This window comes from Alosa alosa, chromosome 23, assembly GCF_017589495.1.
Source record: "Alosa alosa isolate M-15738 ecotype Scorff River chromosome 23, AALO_Geno_1.1, whole genome shotgun sequence".
Taxonomy (NCBI): domain Eukaryota; kingdom Metazoa; phylum Chordata; class Actinopteri; order Clupeiformes; family Clupeidae; genus Alosa; species Alosa alosa.
In genome coordinates this window covers 18546030-18564347 of record NC_063211.1, presented here as the reverse complement: position 1 = coordinate 18564347, position 18318 = coordinate 18546030, and the positions used below count along the sequence as shown (strand labels likewise).

General features: G+C 43.7%; 1 protein-coding gene across 3 annotated transcripts in view; it reads right to left on the bottom strand.

The window, feature by feature from the left end:
- Positions 1-18318, bottom strand: part of LOC125288302 (radixin) — a 43865-nt gene that overhangs the window by 4851 nt on the left and 20696 nt on the right. For 2 of the 3 annotated variants that reach the window (XM_048234539.1, XM_048234538.1), the window contains exons 4-13: positions 12485-12580; positions 9181-9303; positions 8616-8767; positions 7436-7519; positions 6718-6864; positions 5265-5361; positions 4906-5069; positions 4260-4390; positions 1719-1879; positions 986-1078 (exon numbers count right to left, since the gene is read on the bottom strand). In XM_048234539.1, the coding sequence (XP_048090496.1) occupies positions 986-1078; positions 1719-1879; positions 4260-4390; positions 4906-5069; positions 5265-5361; positions 6718-6864; positions 7436-7519; positions 8616-8767; positions 9181-9303; positions 12485-12580 (1248 nt within the window). The remainder of the gene's footprint in view (positions 1-985; positions 1079-1718; positions 1880-4259; positions 4391-4905; positions 5070-5264; positions 5362-6717; positions 6865-7435; positions 7520-8615; positions 8768-9180; positions 9304-12484; positions 12581-18318) is intronic. The other variant, XM_048234540.1, reaches the window with a different exon arrangement.

Sequence of the window (18318 nt, the reverse complement as noted above, 5' to 3'; positions counted from 1 at the left end):
AGTCTATAGTCTCTGTGTGGAACGTGACGTGGAATATGAATATTGGCGATAGTGAAAAGGTTGTGCTCGATTATAACCGTGCAGAGACACAAGCAAATTTCTTTAAAGGTGGCTGTGGATGTACAGCGACGTGGATAAACCACTTACTGTACACCTCCTCAGTGTGGGGGGAGGGATGGGATTTCAGCATGATCAAAGCTTAATCCCAAACTTCATGGCAGCGGGCTGAAGTGGTTGGCTGTTACAGTGCTGGGTTAGAGCAGTGCACATGAGGCAGCCTGAGTGATTAGTCATGACCTCTTATTCACCAGGGCAATGTTTGTGTACGTGTATGAAACATGTGAAACGTGTATCATGGTGGACACTGTAAATGTGTTTGATTACTTGTCCTTACTAATACTACTGAAAACATACTATACAACAAATCATGAGAAATGTTATTATTAAATTGTAATTATCATTTACATTACATTTGTTCTGATTAAACCTCCTTATAAAGTATTCCAAGTCGTATCTATCAGAATTGCTTTTGAGGCACGGGATGAAATGAAATAAAGCGAAGTGAGGTACTAGAGGGATATGGAAAAGGTTAGGAAGCATACATGTTCTCCATGCAAGCATGCGCACACACACACACGAGCACGCACGCGCACACACACACACACACACACACATACGTGCACACACGCACGCACGCACACACACACACACACACACACACACACACACACACACACACACACACGCGATATCAGTTTTGTGGCAAGCTAGTTGCAACCGTTTTCAGCACAAGAGATAAGAGAGAAGGGAGAGGGAGAGTGAGGGATGAGTAGACGGGGACGGCGGGCGGGCGGGGAAGGAGGACAGGCGGGCGGGCGGGCGGGGAAGGAGGACAGGCGGGCGGGCGGGCGGGGAAGGAGGACAGGCGGGCGGGCGGGGAAGGAGGACAGGCGGGCGGGCGGGCGGGCGGGCGTCGGAGCGTTACTTTGTGCTGCCACTCGGTGGCCTCCTCTTCTTTTTTCCTCTTGGCCTCCTCCAGCAGGGCGATCTTGGCAGTGAACTCTCCCAGCTCCGCGGCCTGTGGGGGAGGGGGGCAAGAGACAAGCAGAGCAGCACTCACCGTCAGATGAGAGGGACCCACACCAGTCTACTCCAGCTCACCCCCACCCTCCAGTAGGGGGGGGGGGGGGCTCTGATTAGCGCCCAGAAAGAAGCAACTGAGGGTTAGAGCTTAAATGTTAGCTTAAGGCTGGTCAGCAAAGATGGCTCTGCTAGGAAAATGAATTACGTTAAAACAGAATGCCGCCTACCTGTAAAAGAACATTGATAATATAGTATGTTGGTAATTTGTGAATGTGTGTCTGTGTGATCATACATCACATTTCATATATATGCCATTACTGCAGCTGGACAAGGCATACATAATTTAGACTCCTACTGCACATTCCTGAAAGGCATCACACTGAAAATCCTTCACAAGAACGTCTGGCATAGGTCCAGATCACGGCAGAAAATTAATCCAATCCCTCTTCCCTCTTCAGAAAATCTGAGAGGCTAACTGTACCATCATACAAGGTGAGAGAAATCTTTGAAACATTTTAACAGTTAAGGGGATGTGTGTATGATTGCGCACATCTGTAATATAGAGTAATGAAAATAAACTACTTCAAATCTAATCCTGGAAACACATTATGACCCGAACGGAGCAGCGGACGTACCAGCTGCTCCTGGTTCTTCATCTGGTCGGCTGCCTGTTTGGCCAGGGCCAGTTTGGCCTCCTCAGCCGCCTGCCGCTCCTTCTCCAGTCGCTCGGCCTCCTCCTTCGCCCGCTTCCTCTCCTGGTCCAGCTCCAGCGCCTTACGCGTCTGCTCCTCCAATTCTGCAAGACACGTGTGCACCACACACACACACGCACACAACACACGTACGCACGCAACACACGTACGCACACAACACACGTACGCACACAACACACGTACGCACACAACACACGTACGCACACAACACACGCACGCACACAACGCACGCACGCAACACACGCACACACCAGCAGGTTGGCGCAAACGCACAGACCAAATACCACACAGACACAACACACACAGACATACATGTCCAGTTAGCGACAAGCCGTAATGCCAACAGTTTCAGTGCAATTCTCATTTGAGACCTAGACATTCAAATCCACAGACGAACAGGAATGGCCATGTCAATCTGACGTCACACAACAAACAGCCCATAAGTTGCTGAGGGAGACATAAGAACGGCACAAGACATGAGAATGAATAAGCCAGTCACACCTGCTAGATATGTGCATGTGTGTTCTCAATTCATCTACCTAAGCTAATTTGAGGTGTGCCACGACCAAATGAGTCAAGTTTACAAAATTAAAAAAAATGTGTTTATTGGATATTCATAATTCACAGACCTTAGGGTTTAAAACAAGGGGTCATTTGTTCAATTCCGTTAAGCCAACCCAGATATATTGGCCAAAATGTGAAGGCTATTGTCATCTCAGCAAAAAAACAGGTTTTGAGAAATTCAGCTTTAAAGTTCGAACTACCGGAACACAGCGCAGCTTCTAAACGCTCCATTCACGCAGGCGGTAAAATTTGTGAGACATTAGTATAACTTGTGAGGTAGGCTAGCCTATGTTCGATCAACTTCTAAAGACGACAAGGACAAAAAGAGTTTAATGCATAGCCTAATGTTTTTGTCTTTAAATAGGCCAAAATAAATTGAATTGGACAACTGCAACAACTGTTTAGGTCGCTGTTTCTTCTCCTAAATCTCTTGGCTAAAATAGACAATTTCTTCAGAATAATTACAAGTGGATAGCCTATTTGTGATGACTTCTTGAAGAGGCCAAAAGCCAAAACACGAAATTATCAGACCAAAGAAAACGGAAACTTTTCTGTTCTCAAGTAGGCATACAGCAAGCGTCTGAACAAGGATGAAGAAAACTTTAATGCGCAGCCTACACATTTGGCCTTCAAAATCATATTTCTAGGTCCTTTTACAGTAAGATATGTATATTTGTGATAGATAAGAGGTAAAGGAATGTGTTCATGGTGAAATTAGAAAATGCATAATTGTGTCATTTTCGACCCTCGTTGCACTCAAATCGCAATATCTTGAAATGGATTTCCGCTACACAAGACTCATTGTGTCGTGGCACGCCCCATTTAATGATAAGAAGGTTCCCCAGAATAAAGACTATCCATGACCTAAGGAACTCACATACAGCTCTATAACCAACCTGACAACAGTATGAAAGACCATAGTGATTTCCCTGAACGCTGTACTATTGCCGCACTAATTGGTTCTTATGAGTTATGGTTTGTTTATTTATGGTATTTGTTATTTTCATTATTGATCGTTGATATTGTATTGACATTATTTGTTATTATTACTATTTTCCTTAATGTAGTCTTACCAACTTCGTAAAATGGTTTACTGTTAATTGAAACTATTGCATTGTTATATTTTCTATATTTTGTGAGTCACTTTGGACAAAATTGTCTGCTGTATTCCATAAACATAAACACATTGTTTACACATAATCACACACACGAGAAGCTTCTGAATGCAAGACCAGAGAGCAGCATGCACATGGGCGGTTAGACAGTGTGTGAGTGTGAGTGTGAGTGTGAGTGTGAGTGTGAGTGTGAGTGTGAGTGTGAGTGTGAGTGTGTGTTGGGGGGGGGGGCAGTGACGCATGATTCATGAAGGTAGGATGGGAGTGGAGGGGTGGGGGATTTGGGGAGAAACACCTCTTATCTGGGGAGGCAAAGGGGTACAAATAAGGGTGGTGTTAACATGAAGAGGTGTTTCCAGGTGTTTTACCTGGAGCTGGGGACAGCCCTACGAGAGGCGAGAGATTAGAGTTTAGTCAAGCAGCTCTCTGTCCGAGAAGCATACACATACATGCGCGCGCGCACACACAAACAGCCAGGCTCTCTCGGGCAAAACTCCACTGCGCCGTCATGTGGTCAAACAGAAACCCACATGTTAAATACATGCCCAATGTCTTCCCTCTCCAAAGTCATCTAAATATTGACTTTTCCCCCTTGTTGTACAAAATGCTAAGAAACACACTCCTAATACCATTTCAGTGCTCAGAACCATCTTCAGTTCTGACAGTGGATTTTGGGATTAAATGCGGATAATGTGTATAAACTGAAGGCTGCTGGGGATGTTAGAAAGTGGGAGATGGAGAGGCACCAGTAACACAGTCAGCTTCAACCACCAGCTGCACCCACCTTTCTGTGCCTTTAACGTCTGCTCTTCGATCTGTCGCAGTCTCTCGATGAGCTCGTCCTTCTCCCTCTCGATCCTCTCCTTCTCCTTCTCCGCATACTCGCGTTTCTTCTTCTCGTTTTCCAGCTGGGCCCTTGGAAGACAGCGGAGTTATCTCAGTTAAGGCAGCTCAAAACAGGAAATGGTGCCGTGCGCCAGTAGTACGAATGATGAATCACGTTAAGGGGTTCCAATTTGCCAGAAGTGCTTCTACTGATGGAATACGCATACTTGACATGCAGCTGCAAGTGGCTTTAGTTAAAAGCTTGTGCAAAATAAACAAATGCAAATGATGCTTGTTGTAATGATTCGCTACGTGTGACGGCATGGAAGCAACAATGTGAGAGGGCAAAGGTTGAGAGGCAAGAATGAAATTGCTCTTAAATTCTAGTCACAAGGTTTGTCCATCGGCTTCTGATTGACTGTTTTCAAGATGCATATTTTTGTTATAATAGATTTCCAGAAAAAAACCTTTTTGTTAAATGCAATCACTGACTCCTAAGTGATGTTTTTAATCTTTCTGTCAAGTCATCTCATCTTCCTGTAAGTAACTATTCTCAGAAAAACAGAAACCTTGCTAGTCATGTGTGTGTGTGCAGGCTTCCATACCTCTCCATCTGTTTCTGATGCTTCTCCTCTCTGGCCTGGGCCTTCATCTGCTGGACCTCGATGGTGTCTGGCTTCCTTCTCCTCATGTACAGCTCGTGATTGCCCATACACAGCGCCAGGATGCGCTTGTTGATCCGCAACCGTGGGGCATAGAATACAAAGTCCTGCACGGAAAATAAAACGCCCAGGCGTCAATACCATGAAGAACAGTTCATACGTGTGTTTCTACCTGCATATCCCTCCTGTTACATTATGTGTTTTTGTAATATCTGGAGTATCTGAAATCTGGTGTAAAGAAATAGTTGACAGAGACACATCTAATTTCACCAGAAAGACTGAGCAAAAATAAAAACACTTACTGGGGCTTTCTTATCGATCGGCTTGATGACAAACTTTTTATCGTTGAATGAGATGTTTCTGATTTCACTCCAGGGGAAGCCAATCTTTGGTGTTAGTCTGATGGAGAAAAACAGAGAATCAGAGAAATGTAGAATAATTCCAGCCATCAAGTCAAATGAAATCCTACATTAGCCATAAGGGGGCGATAGCTACCACTAAGCAGTTTAGACCAGATCAGTCCCGACTTGATCAGACAGTCTCAGGGGGTCCTTAAGCTGCGACCAGGCGACATTTTCAAGACCATCTGCTTCCCTCCCTGACTTGTTGGAGGCATTCGGCATGTGTTGCCAGATAAATTAACCAGGGGCTGTCAACTGTGTAGCAATATCTTTGGTGGTGTTTGACGGTTTAATCTCACAGCTAAGGTTAAGCCATTAGCCATGAATATTCAGTGAAAAGGTCAGAGTGTGAGCATTCGCTCAGAGCTATTCAGGCTCGAGTCAGCATTTACTGTGGTGCGATGATGCACACAGGACCGGAAAAGAAAAGTTGGGGGTGCTGATGGGAAAACAACTGCTTCAGAGTGAACCCCCAGACCTCAACGCCCCCCCACCCAAAAGTCCTCCATCCCGTAACTCCAGTCGCGGACGTTATTAGGCCGTTAACTCTGAGCCAGAGGTTTCTGAGCAGCATGACTCATCAGAATGGAAGTGTGTACATACAGTACGAGCCATTGGCCACTCAGATTTCACTAGCTGAGGGCGTCATTGACCACAGACACCAGTGCCTATCTCTCGACACTCAAAACCCATCATATTCAATAACAATCATTCATGCAGAAGCCAATTATGCACAACCTGAATGAGCCAATACCATCAATGAAACACAAACTTATACTGACCATTATTTAAAATAAAAAAATAATCTATTTAGGCCAAAATCCTGTTACTACACAATCATCCGATAGCCAATACGGAAAGACCCCTGTGATTTTAATCAGCACTTCAGACTAACATCTGACTCCACTGGCTAATAAGCCTCACCTTCATGTAGCACACAGGCAATCCTATATTCTCGAGAGTTTATTTTTATTGCAACACGTCTCCACTCCAGCCTCCACTTGCCGGATCACTATGATCCGGATATGCATCAGCACAAGGCTGATTACACCACAGCCATATTTCAAACACCTACACAGTCCCTGCAGTTCTACGAAGAGAGGGTCTATGGGAAAGTACTTGGCAGAGGCTCAACTATGAGTAACCAGAGAAGAGGTACCCATGTCTGAACAACACACACACACACACACACACACACACACACTTCAAGCTGCTAAAAGGATGAAAAGATGAAAGACCAGGCAGTGAATCCAAAAACAAAGCATGAACTGTTGGACAACTACACGTGTTCTGCTCCTTGCTTTAATCAAGTGTGAGATGGCTACTATATAGGAGTGAGGAGTGGCGGGCTTACTTGTCCTCGTGCTCGTAGATGTTGAGGCCGAGCGCATCCACGCCCAGCCACAGCTCTGTGCCCTTCTTGTTCTTGATCTCGAAATAGTTCACTCCGTACATCTCCAGGTCCTGTGCGATCTTCAAATATTCCATCATGGAATCCTCTCTGCATAAACACAAAACGCCAGTTATGCACGACACACACACAACCAGACAGACACAATCAATAATAAGGACATTGAAAAAAGACAACCAGTCCAAGCAGGTATGACATTTGTGAAGTCTAGTTTAGCCAAAGGAGTAAACTTCCCAGAACTAATCTAAAATAATGAACTACAATGTCTTCAGACAATTGAGTGAGTGAGGTTTGCTTGATTTAATTTCATTTCATTTAAAGCCATATCAGCACCTGGCTATTAAATGGCCAAAACATGGTATGCTATAGTAGAAAATATGGGAGATCAATATGGAACTATTACAAGCGTAGCAACAATGATATTTTAGGGAAGTTTTTAAAATCTATGGTACAATGAGTGAGGTAATAAAGCACCGACACCTAAGTCGTCTGTAACAAAACAACCTTAATGAAATAAAACTGAAATGAGGCACTCCTTTATAAAAAAAATAAAAAGGAATTAATTTATCAATAGCTACATGCCAACTGCAACCAGCCTTACTGAAATGCTGAGGAAGGAAAAAGTGGCCCAAGAGGGAGAAGAGGGAGTGCAGGACCGTACCTGAGCATGCCTCTGTGTTCCTCGTGCCAGGTCTGTATCCGGTCCTCCCACTGTTCCTTTGTGAGCTTGTGCTGCTCAAGAACTCTGCAGTGCAGTGCAGGGGAGGGGAGGAGAGGAGGGGAAAGAGTCACCCAAGGACGGCTTATTCAGACAAACAGACAGACACAACACCAAACTGCCAAGTCTGGCTCAGTGACAAAGAGATTCTCTGTATTTGTGTGTAGGACTATTTCTGTTTCACCAGAAAATTATGCATTCAAGGCCATTTCAGTTAAGGAGGATTTATTGGTTGGAGCAATGTCATTACTGAAAAAAAGTGCTTTTCATTTAATTGAATTAAAATGGTGTAATCTAATAGACAAAATAGAGTTATGAATGTAATGACTTACAGTATGACCTATGCTATGCTCAGTAACGCAGTCAAAATGTTTTGAGACAATGCATTACATTGTTCAGCCCATCTGCCAATTAGTCTAATTACTTTACAAGTTACCCTTTCTCCAACAGATCCTACACACTGCCATTTTGCTTGGACAGTCCCTTCCTTTACTGAAAAGTGACATTTCTTTGGACATACAAGACACTTCAAGGCCACAAGCCAACTAGGCCACCTGACAAATTACAAACGGAGGGGAAACCCCGACTTAAATATCCTTGAAGGCCCCACTGAGGGTCAAGTTCAAGCACATAGCCCAGCTGGACCCGTTCCTGCCCTGCCTGCCTCCCTCCCTCCTTCCTTCCGCTTCTGTGTATTTAACAAGGCAATTTACTGCAGGGCTTCAAAGCTGCCTCTGCCATTGGGACATTTCATTAGCCTTTTGAGAGCACTCGTCGCACGCACACACACACAGAAATGCATGGACGCGCACACCCACACATCCACAAATCTAAAGCTTTAATATAAATCATTAGAGACACTATCTTCAAAGATGTACAGATGGACTCACGCACGCGCACACACGCTTCCACAAATCTAAAGCTTTAAAACAATTATTAGACCGACATCTACAAAGACGCTAACACTTAAATAAGTACGCACAGGATCTAGGAATAATCTCAGACACAAACACACTCATACATGTAATCATGAACCAGTCCCCTCCCTCCCCAACCCAAAAAAACACACAAGACTGAACACATACTCACATATTCCCTTCCCTCCCATCTTTCCTGAACTCACCTCTGAGGCAGCAGGCGGTCGTTGCTGAGGTAGCCGGGCTTGTGGATGTCTTTGTTGAAGTCGGCGTATTTGGCCTGGACTGCGTAAGAGGCTAGAAGGACGGCCGTCTCGGGGGGACAGTAATTCTCATCATTCAAGATCGCTTCCTTCACCTAACCCGGAAGGGTGGAGGGAGAGAGAGAGAGAGAGAGAGAGAGAGAGAGAGAGAGAGAGAGAGAGAGAGAGAGAGAGAGAGAGAGAGAGAGAGAGAGAGAGAGAGAGAGAGAGAGGGAGAGAGAGAGAGAGAGAGAGAGAGAGATGGAGGGAGAGAGAGAGAGAGAGAGATTAGTGTGAGCTAGTGCTGGAGGGAGATAAGCTCAGAAATGAAGATGGCAGGAAATAATCAAAAAGGAAATTGAAAGCATGTCCTGGGATGGGGAAAGGTGGCAAATTAGAGAGAAGGGATAAAAACCCAGGTGACTAAATGGAGTGCACACACACGGTGAGAGAGAGGTGTGAGAGAGAGAGGAGCAAACGGAGTGAGTGTGCGAGTGTGAATGAATGTGTCAAACAGTCCTCCTCTCACCTGCAAGAAGAACAGGCGCTGTGTAATTTCCTGGATCAGCTCCTCAGACACGTCCTCTGGAAAGAACTTTGCTCTGAACTTGAACTGGAGTGGGTTCTCCTTCTTCACGTCTTGCGCGGTCACCTGAGCAGAGGACAGAGACACAGGGACGATAAAGAGAGAGCACACATTCCTGATGGTTATTTCACCAAAACAACTTCATAGTGCATCGCCTAGGTGGCTGGGTGGAATGACCGTTGTCCTTCATGTGACCATAAAGCTTTAACACTTCACATTTGTTGTGAGGACATGGAAAGAGGCACCAATAAAAACACCTCAAAGCAACAAACCGCCATGTCAACTGTGACACTACTACAACAATGATTTATGCAGATCTTAGTTGTTGGATGCCGCCTAAAGTCAGACTGTAGTAGAACACATTAACTGGGAGGTTTGTGAATGCTGAGCATACTTTGGGACACACAAGACATGAACAGGATCATTCCTCTTGATCACGAAGGCTGGAAAAGGCAGCCATGTAGCCTAGCCTAGATGATTATTTGACACGGACACAGACACAGACTGACACAGAATGAGTGATGCAGCACAGATGTTCAAACCATTTGGGTAAAAACTCCCACACATGGGTGTTGTAGCCTTTGGCTGTAGAGAAAAGCTTCCCGTAAGATGAGGTTTGACACTTGTGCAACTGAAAATGTATGTGGTGCATAAACACAGCTGAATTCTTAACGCCGGAGTGCACTCCCTATAAAAAGAGCTTTCTAATTTGGGTTAATGCATATCATGTTTTTTCCTGGGGTTGTTTCATTATAAATAAATCATAGAATTAACATTCCACTCCCAGTGTCAAAACAGCATAATCTTCTGATTACTTTGCGATCATATAGGCCTAGCCAGCAGCATAGCGACAGATAGAGGTTGGTCACTATTGATTGCACAACTGATTTAATGAGACAAATAGGACAGTACTGCTAATAAACAGTGAATATCTACAGCTCACATTTACTGTTAATGGGTGCAGCCATCTTGGAAATTCAAACTCTGGGAACTTCAGGTTGCAATGGGCTGACAAGTAGGAATTACAATGGCCGTTCATTTGCAACTTCCTACTCGTAATTGGGAAAAACGACTTCCGAGCACAAATGAAACACACCATAACTGCTGATTTACCACAACTGGGCGGTATTCCAGAAAGGAGGTTTAACAAACTCTGTCTAACCCTGATCTCTGAGTTGATCAACCTGAGATGGGAAACACTGAGATTTCAGTTCCAATACAGCAGGTATAGGTTAGCTCAATCTACACAGCAGTTCAGCGTGTGCCCGATGACTTTGAAAAGCCATCATCAATGGAGCGCAGAAATGACGAGTCACCATGGCAACTAGAAAACTTACCCCACTTCCTACGTCCCTCAATTTAAGAAGTTATCCCTACGAGCACAGCGTGCACATTTTCAAAAGAAATTGCAGCACAGTCGTAGAATTAGGTTAAACTGGTGGTTGGACGTCAGAGAATTACTAAAATCGTTTGTGCTCTTAATTGTTTTATGAGGGCTATAATTCCTGATCAGTGACTTAAAAATTACTTAAAAACATTAACAGCAAACATTTTTGGTGCAAAACCATCATTTATGGTGCAAACCATCAAAAACTGTAGCCTACTAAGATTAGTCTACTATTTGTATATTTTGAACCTACTATGTTGTTGCACCAGGCAATGTGGGTAACGGGGGCAGCCGTGGCCTACTGGTTAGGGCTTCTGGCTTGAAACCGAAGGGTTGCCGGTTCAATCCCGACGAGTAGGAAAAATGTGGGAGGGGGAAGTGGTTGAGCACTGCTCTCCCATGCCCACATCCACCTCACTCATCCACCTCACCCATCCACCTCACCCATCCACCTCACTCATCCACCTCAGCAAGGCACCTAACCCCTCACTGCTCCCCGAGTGCCGCTGTAGCAGGTAGCTCACTGCTCCGGGTTAGTGTGTGCTTCACCTCACTGTGTGTTCACTGTGTGTTCAATGTGTGCTCTGGGTGTTCACTAATTCACACTGATAAATGCAGAGACCAAATTCCTTGTATACGCAAGTATACTTAGCCTATAAATCTGATTTACATTTTATAATGAGTAATACAGTAGATTAATTTTAACTTTTAATGGACTATTATCTTATAGCCTAGGTAGAAAAAGTGGTGGCATAGGCTACTGCATAAAATTCTACTTTAATTTCAAAATGATAACGTTTGATTAAGGTTAATATACGGGATCTCAATCCTCCCTGGGTGTAGCCTAGGCTATACAAATTAATTTGCCCTTGCGTCGGACTGACAGAGGAGAAAATGACCACCCAAGTGTCCAAAAAGAGCTCAATAGGAGGGTGGAGATATGGAGAAACACTGGGTTTGTTCAAGAAAACCTGTTAGGGAGCAGATTTTGTTTACAGAGTCAGTCACCGCGGTAACAGACCCAAAGTTTGAGTTAAGTTTCTTACTGGAATCCCTCAACTCGGGGTTAACAAACCCCACTTTCTGGAATAGGCCCCTGATCTACTAAGACATTAACTATAATTAATTACCAAGTGATCAATCCACACCTAGAATCCTACAGTCTGCCTCTATACAGAGCCGTTTCTAGCATGTACAGAGCAGAAGGCCTCAGTATGCCCCTCATGCATAGAGAAGTGCTGCAAAGGCAGGTTGTTTTTTAAGTTCCAGAAAACGAACTTGGCCTCAAATGTAAGCCCGACGGGTATACTGCCTGCTAGGTATCCAGCCCGTAAATAACCACGTAGTACAAGCTGTACGAGTCTCGTCACGCACAACACAGCATGCAGATTCTATTTGTGTGAATCAGGGGGGTGACTGCTAATCTGATCCACTGCTGGTTTCCACAGCAGAACAGAATTCACTCCGGGCCTCAGCGAGTCTGCAGGCTCAGCGTCTTACAGCCTGCTCTGAATCCCAAGAGTTGGCCCCAGTATTTTCCACTGCTGGAGCCACTTGTTAAAGAAATCCTGCTGTAGATCATCCTGCATGCAACTGTTTTCAATGACCTCCATGGGACATGTATACACACACACACACGACACACATGCACACTTTTATGACACATCTGAGTCGTGGTGGGTAAAGAGGCGCATTTAAAAAGGGGGCGGTTGTTAACCGCTCTTTAGCCACCATCTTTAACAGGATGTCTAAAAAAATTTAAGGGCCTCACCACAGCCTAATAACCACTTCACCATGATTGATGGCTAGAGTTTTAGGAGGAAAAGAGGAAAGGGAGAAGACGAAGACTATGCGCCTCACCTTTTTGTTGAGCTTCAACCATGTGGTGTAGCCTTTGCTGTCGACGTACTGCAGGCCGAAGAACCAGACTTCACGCAGACCCACTGTCTTCACGACCTGCTCATCAAACACACAGCACAAATGCAAGTCAATATGCTGCTGAGTGGGGACAGACACTGGAACATAATATATTAGAACAATTAGGTCTAACAACAATAGCATCTGTAATCAGGAGAATATTGATTCACTCTCACCTTGTACAACACACACACACACACAAACACACACACACACGTTCCTCAGCAGGTATCATTGGTCTTTGACTCTAGGGAAACAAGTCTTTTCAAACAGATTAGCTAGAAAGCACACACACACCACAGCACAGCACGTTGCCCTCAATAGCAGATCTTATGCATCAATGCGGTTACTGGATTGCTCTAATGAAACTAGTTTGTGGTTCGGCAGTCCGTACACATCAAACCTGTCACTTGAGAATCAGAGGTTTCATTTTGCACTCTTCACTAGGCCCTCTGGCAGTAAATGAAACGCCTAAAAATTGAAAACGGCAAACCATCGCACAGATTTTAGACACCGGAGTCTCTTTTTTTCCTCCACCATTTGGTCTACATTCATCTGTCTGTTATTCCTCCATCACAGCCTAACAGAACAGACGACAACAGAATATCCAGTCTCTACTGCCGTTAGGAGTGCGATGGATCCCAAAAATCACAATTCTTAAATGTAATTTTTCAGTCTATTCTTAATGTAAACATTATGTTTAATTTTGTAAAAAATGATATGAAATCATTGTAAAGGCACTGATTTCAAACAAAGTTTCAGTTCCAGGCAGTGTTGATAAAGCACATACCTGGCCTAGTGTTGATAAAGCACATACTTATGCTGACAGCTCAGTTGTCAATAGTCGTAGTGATCAATTCAATCGGCTGTATCAGAACTAGTACAGCTACTGCTACTACTACTAGTAATTTCAGTTTAATGCATCAGCAGCATCTATGGCTATACCATGGCAAAAAGGTATAATGAAACTATATAAATCAGAGATTATAATACTATAGCAACACATACAATAACATAGATACAACAAATAATGTATACGATTCCTAAGCCTAAATCTACATTTGATCAAAAAAAAATCAAGAACTTTTTGTGGTGGCACCTTTAAAAATTAGAGTGTTTTGAGAACAAATAGGTTATTAATAGGTAGAGATGCGTACGGTCCAGGCAATGAGGCTTTCTTTTAGGCAATGTAATTTGCTCACTTGTGAAAAAACAGGGAGAGTGAAGCTGGGGGAGGGGGGTGGGTTGGGTGCCTACACTGTGCACACACGTAATCGCACATATAAATTGTCCACACACACACACGAGAACATAATTATGTTCCTGCAGGAAAACAGACACAAACAACAGATGTAAATATGTGCAAATGTGTGTAAGAATGTATGCATGCACGCACACACACACACTTCTGCTCAATTGCTTAAACAGCTGAGGCTGGCGTTCTTTCAGCCGGCTGTAGCACAGGAGCAGAGAATGCGGAATGCAGACTGGGGGAGGCTGAGGACAAGCTTGGACTTAGAGACAGTTCACAAGGAAAATGGAGGGATGCCACGGATAAAAAGAAAGAGGGAGGTGTGTTTGTGTGTGGTTGTGGTGGGGTCTGTCTGGTAGGAAAGAGACGTCATTCTCCAGTTACTAAAAGCAGAGACAGAAAAAAAGGTGATCTAGCATAATTCAAAATAAAATTACCCATAACATGTCTGTGGTTAGTTTTAACTACAGTCTGTTTGCAATTCTTCACAGGCAAAACAGGTCTGTTTTCTCCAAGTGGAACAGGATTGCCAACAGAATGGCAGCATTTGCCTTTGCAAACTTTAACATACTAAGCAAACTTCAAGTAGCAACTTCAGAAGGCCTTCATTCAGCAGCTTATTTTATCAATTGATTAGACATTTGATAGCATGGTCATTTCAAAACACTATTATTGTGGATATTTAATCTGATTCATTAGCTAATGTGCAACAGTCTTGTCTGGGGTATTTTTAATTTAGGCTTCACGCTCACACCGAGGCAGCACATTTCATTTTGCTGTTCCATCTCCAAGTTTGCTATGAAGCAGATTAAGGTGTGTGCTTAAGGCAGGGGTTCCCAACCTTTTTTGGCAGGTGACCCTATTTTGAGGTCACAAAACGTTGGCGACCCCGATCATTCACAACATCTCTGTTGGATGCGGATACCAGTCGAGAGTGGTACTTTGATTTCCCCCAAATGTCGTTTGTTTGTTTGCGCATTTGGTTGTTTTGCTACTTTGTTTGAAACATTGATCAAGCATGATTACGTCAATCAAACATCTCCTGCAGGCTGTCTACGTTTATTTTTACGTAGCCAGATTGTAATGAAGGATCCGATTAGTTACTTAACTTGGATACCATGGGGGGGTTTTAATATTTTTTTATTTAATGTATGTATATTTGAATGCAATGTACTGGTCAATTGTAAGATACCCAGTATCTCAGGCGACCCCATTTGAATTTCAAGCGTCCCAACCCCAAGGTTGGGGATATGAAGAGTTCAGATACAAAACCCTCTAAAACACCACCTCCGTAAAAAATGAGATAACCACACATAGTATCCGTTAATCAAATAATTTTGCATCAAAACCCGCTAAATACTAGCCTGGCGAGCCAGACCCACATTAAAATGTAGGGTCTGGAAACTCACCGTTCGCAGTGTTCAGTCCGAGGGGCGGGATAATCAGTTGTCTTTCAAATTCCCTCTGCATGGAATAGGACAGCGGCAGCGCTATGTGTCCCATGCGTTTCCCACCAGCAGAGCTAGTTGGCTAGTTCAAACGTTTGCCAACTATAAATAAAAGCTTATAAAATAAGCTTATAAAATAAAAGCTTAACTCGTGTCACACTGTTTGCTAGCAGCAACATCCATCTTATTTGTTTTCAAGTAGCAGGGAATTCAAGCCAAACCGTTGCAACTCTGCCATCAATCATTATGTTAAGCCCACCCTAGCGACTCTACACGATTTCATTGGCCTGATTAAGTTTCGATTTCTGGAGCTCACAAGCCAACGGAGAGTTGCTAGACTAGCCCTGGCAGCAAATGTAATTTGCAGCCGCTAGGGGCGCGTCTAGATTTCTAGGCTAGCTAAATACCACTCTCTTCTGATTGTAGGCAAAAACCTATAGGAGCCTGATGATGCTCATTTAAAAGAAAAGTGTTCAGACGGATTTAGAGGGGTTTCGCAATTGAACTTTTCATATCTATCTTCAGCAGGGCAGGAAGATTAAAAAACAATTTTAAGCGTGAAGTACCCTAAGGGTATGGAGCCAGGAGGGGCTCACACTCAGTCACACTGCTCACTTGAAGACAACATACAGTATAGGCTCTATAGGGACCAGAGCTGACCATGGTCGAGGGAAAACCACACTAAAGGACTAGCGCCACACACAAACACTTAACCCCAGGTGAAATGCATTGTGGTTTGGGCAGGCTGTGTGGGAGTATTATCAAGGGGGTTGATTGAGCATGGTCGAATTTCTTCGTCCATTAACAAAATAGGACAAAAATGCCTATGCGGTCGGGGACCTCACATGTTGTGACAACATCAAATAAATATTTCAACCAAAGGCATTAATATTGCAACATGTGTGCTTGTACATATTTGGAGTACAGCTTTGAGGGGGGCCCCTTGGCCTTCCTGGTCTGGTTACGCTGTCATAACACATATCTGATCTGTGCCAAAATCAGAGTCGAGTCTTCATAATAGGCTCTGTGAATATAACTAGCACACAAAAATTGATGTTTGAACACTTCCAACAAATCATTTCAATCCAGTATAACTTTTCAACACATGAAACAATGGCAACATCAGGCCTGTTAATGCAAAATTGATGATAGAACCAAGGAGAAATAATAAAGCTAGCTGTTACATTAAAGCCCAAACCAGACTTTTGACTGCAAGCATTAGCCTAAGCATACGCCACATTTTACTTTAATGAGGGAGCTGGTAACCAACACGCAAAAAATCCCAGCCCAGAAAATTTCTGTAGGGACAGAAATGTTATAGAGGCCAAAGGTTATAGTGATGTTAGAACAGCTAAGGGGCTTTGATGGGCACAACACACTAGCGGACCACCCTGAACTGTTCTAAAATCACTAACCTACAGACTCGAGTGTCATTCCTTTTTAGAATAAAATAAAACATGCAGTATGCTATTTTTTACAGTCTATCGCAGTATCTCAGTGCTTTGGAGTGAGTGATCATCTGTGTTACAGGATATAACATAAAATCTGTTCTTACAAAACCTAATATTATAGTCGGGGAAAAAAACAATGACAGCCCAGATTCAAAGTTACCAGGGAAGAAGACTAATGTCTTCAACAACTATTCAAGTGGTTGAGTGAGCAGTGGACATCAAATCAATTTGAGTCAACAAATCAATATTTTGCTCTGAAAATGTGGGAACATTCTTAACTCTCCAGCCAACACTCATCCCAGTCAAGCATCTTCACTCTATAATCCACTATCAGGTCCACTTCTGACAGTCAATGAGACACATATTAACCTCTTGGACGGTGAGGAAATATTCTGGCACAGACCTTCCCTCCTCTACCTCCCTCCTCTTTCTCTCCCTCCTCCTTCTACCACACTTTGACTAGTACTTATAATGTAGGCACTCCTACCACCTATTACTAGTATTGACAGATGCAGTGGTAATTCCTAGCTAAGGTCTCCTCTGCACTGTAGCTTAAATGTTATTCTATTGCTGTGAAATCACTTTGGATAAAAGTGTCTGCCAAATGAATAACTGTACATGTGAGAAGAGGAGCCTTGGGTTACAAAATACACAGGATGCCATCTTTCCCTTTTCTTAACAAAGGTTGTATTATGTAGACCATGACTGCAGTCACAGTGCAGTGGAGGCATTGACATCTTGATCAACAATACTAGAAGCACTTTGTGGGAGGAGTGACGTCACATCACTGGTGAGGAGAGAGAGCGGAGCTGTTCAGCCCTGGCGTGTGCTTACTCTGACCAACAACAGAGGTCTACTGTTGGCCAGCGGACTCACGGAACCGGACCAGCAATGCTCTGTGTACAGGCGGTGGCCTCTAATTTTATGCCTGAGGACAAGAGAAGGACTGTTGTGGCCATTGTTCCATATCTGTATTGTTACAAGGGCTGCTGGGAAATTACCTCTGTTGCATTCATTCATGTTGGTGAGGAAATAGGTTAAATCCCAAAAAGGAACACCACAGAATGTATTGATACATTAGATAAAATTGAACTGAAATCTGGCCATTAAATCTGAGATTTTTGAGAGTCTGAATTTCAAAGGGTGTAGGAAAGTAGAAATATTGGTGCAACTGTTGATTCATGACAAATTGTTGTCAGAAATTGTACAAATCTGAGAAGGTGGACTGGATACAGTGGACAGAACACAGGTGTCCTGGCTGAAACCCTTGCTGTGCTAAACGAGCAGGCTCTGCCATCACTGTGTAAATTAATAATCTTTGTGATGAGCTGTTAAGTACACTGTACAGTTTTCCTTACAATACAGTGAACCAGTGGCGGACCGTGCGTTCAGTGGTTAGGCCTTCAATGATGACTATTTTTGCATTTCAGCGTTAAAATTTCCCAGCATTTCACAGGAGTTTTCTCTTTCTCACACAAATCTGTGTAGCACTCTAGAATCTTCGTTAGACAAACAAGTAATGTTCCGAGCTGAATTCCGCATTGCTTAGATCTTTATTAGGCGAATAGCACCCGGCCATCATCCTTATCAGCAGCAGTGAATAGGCTGCTAGGCTAGGCTACTTAT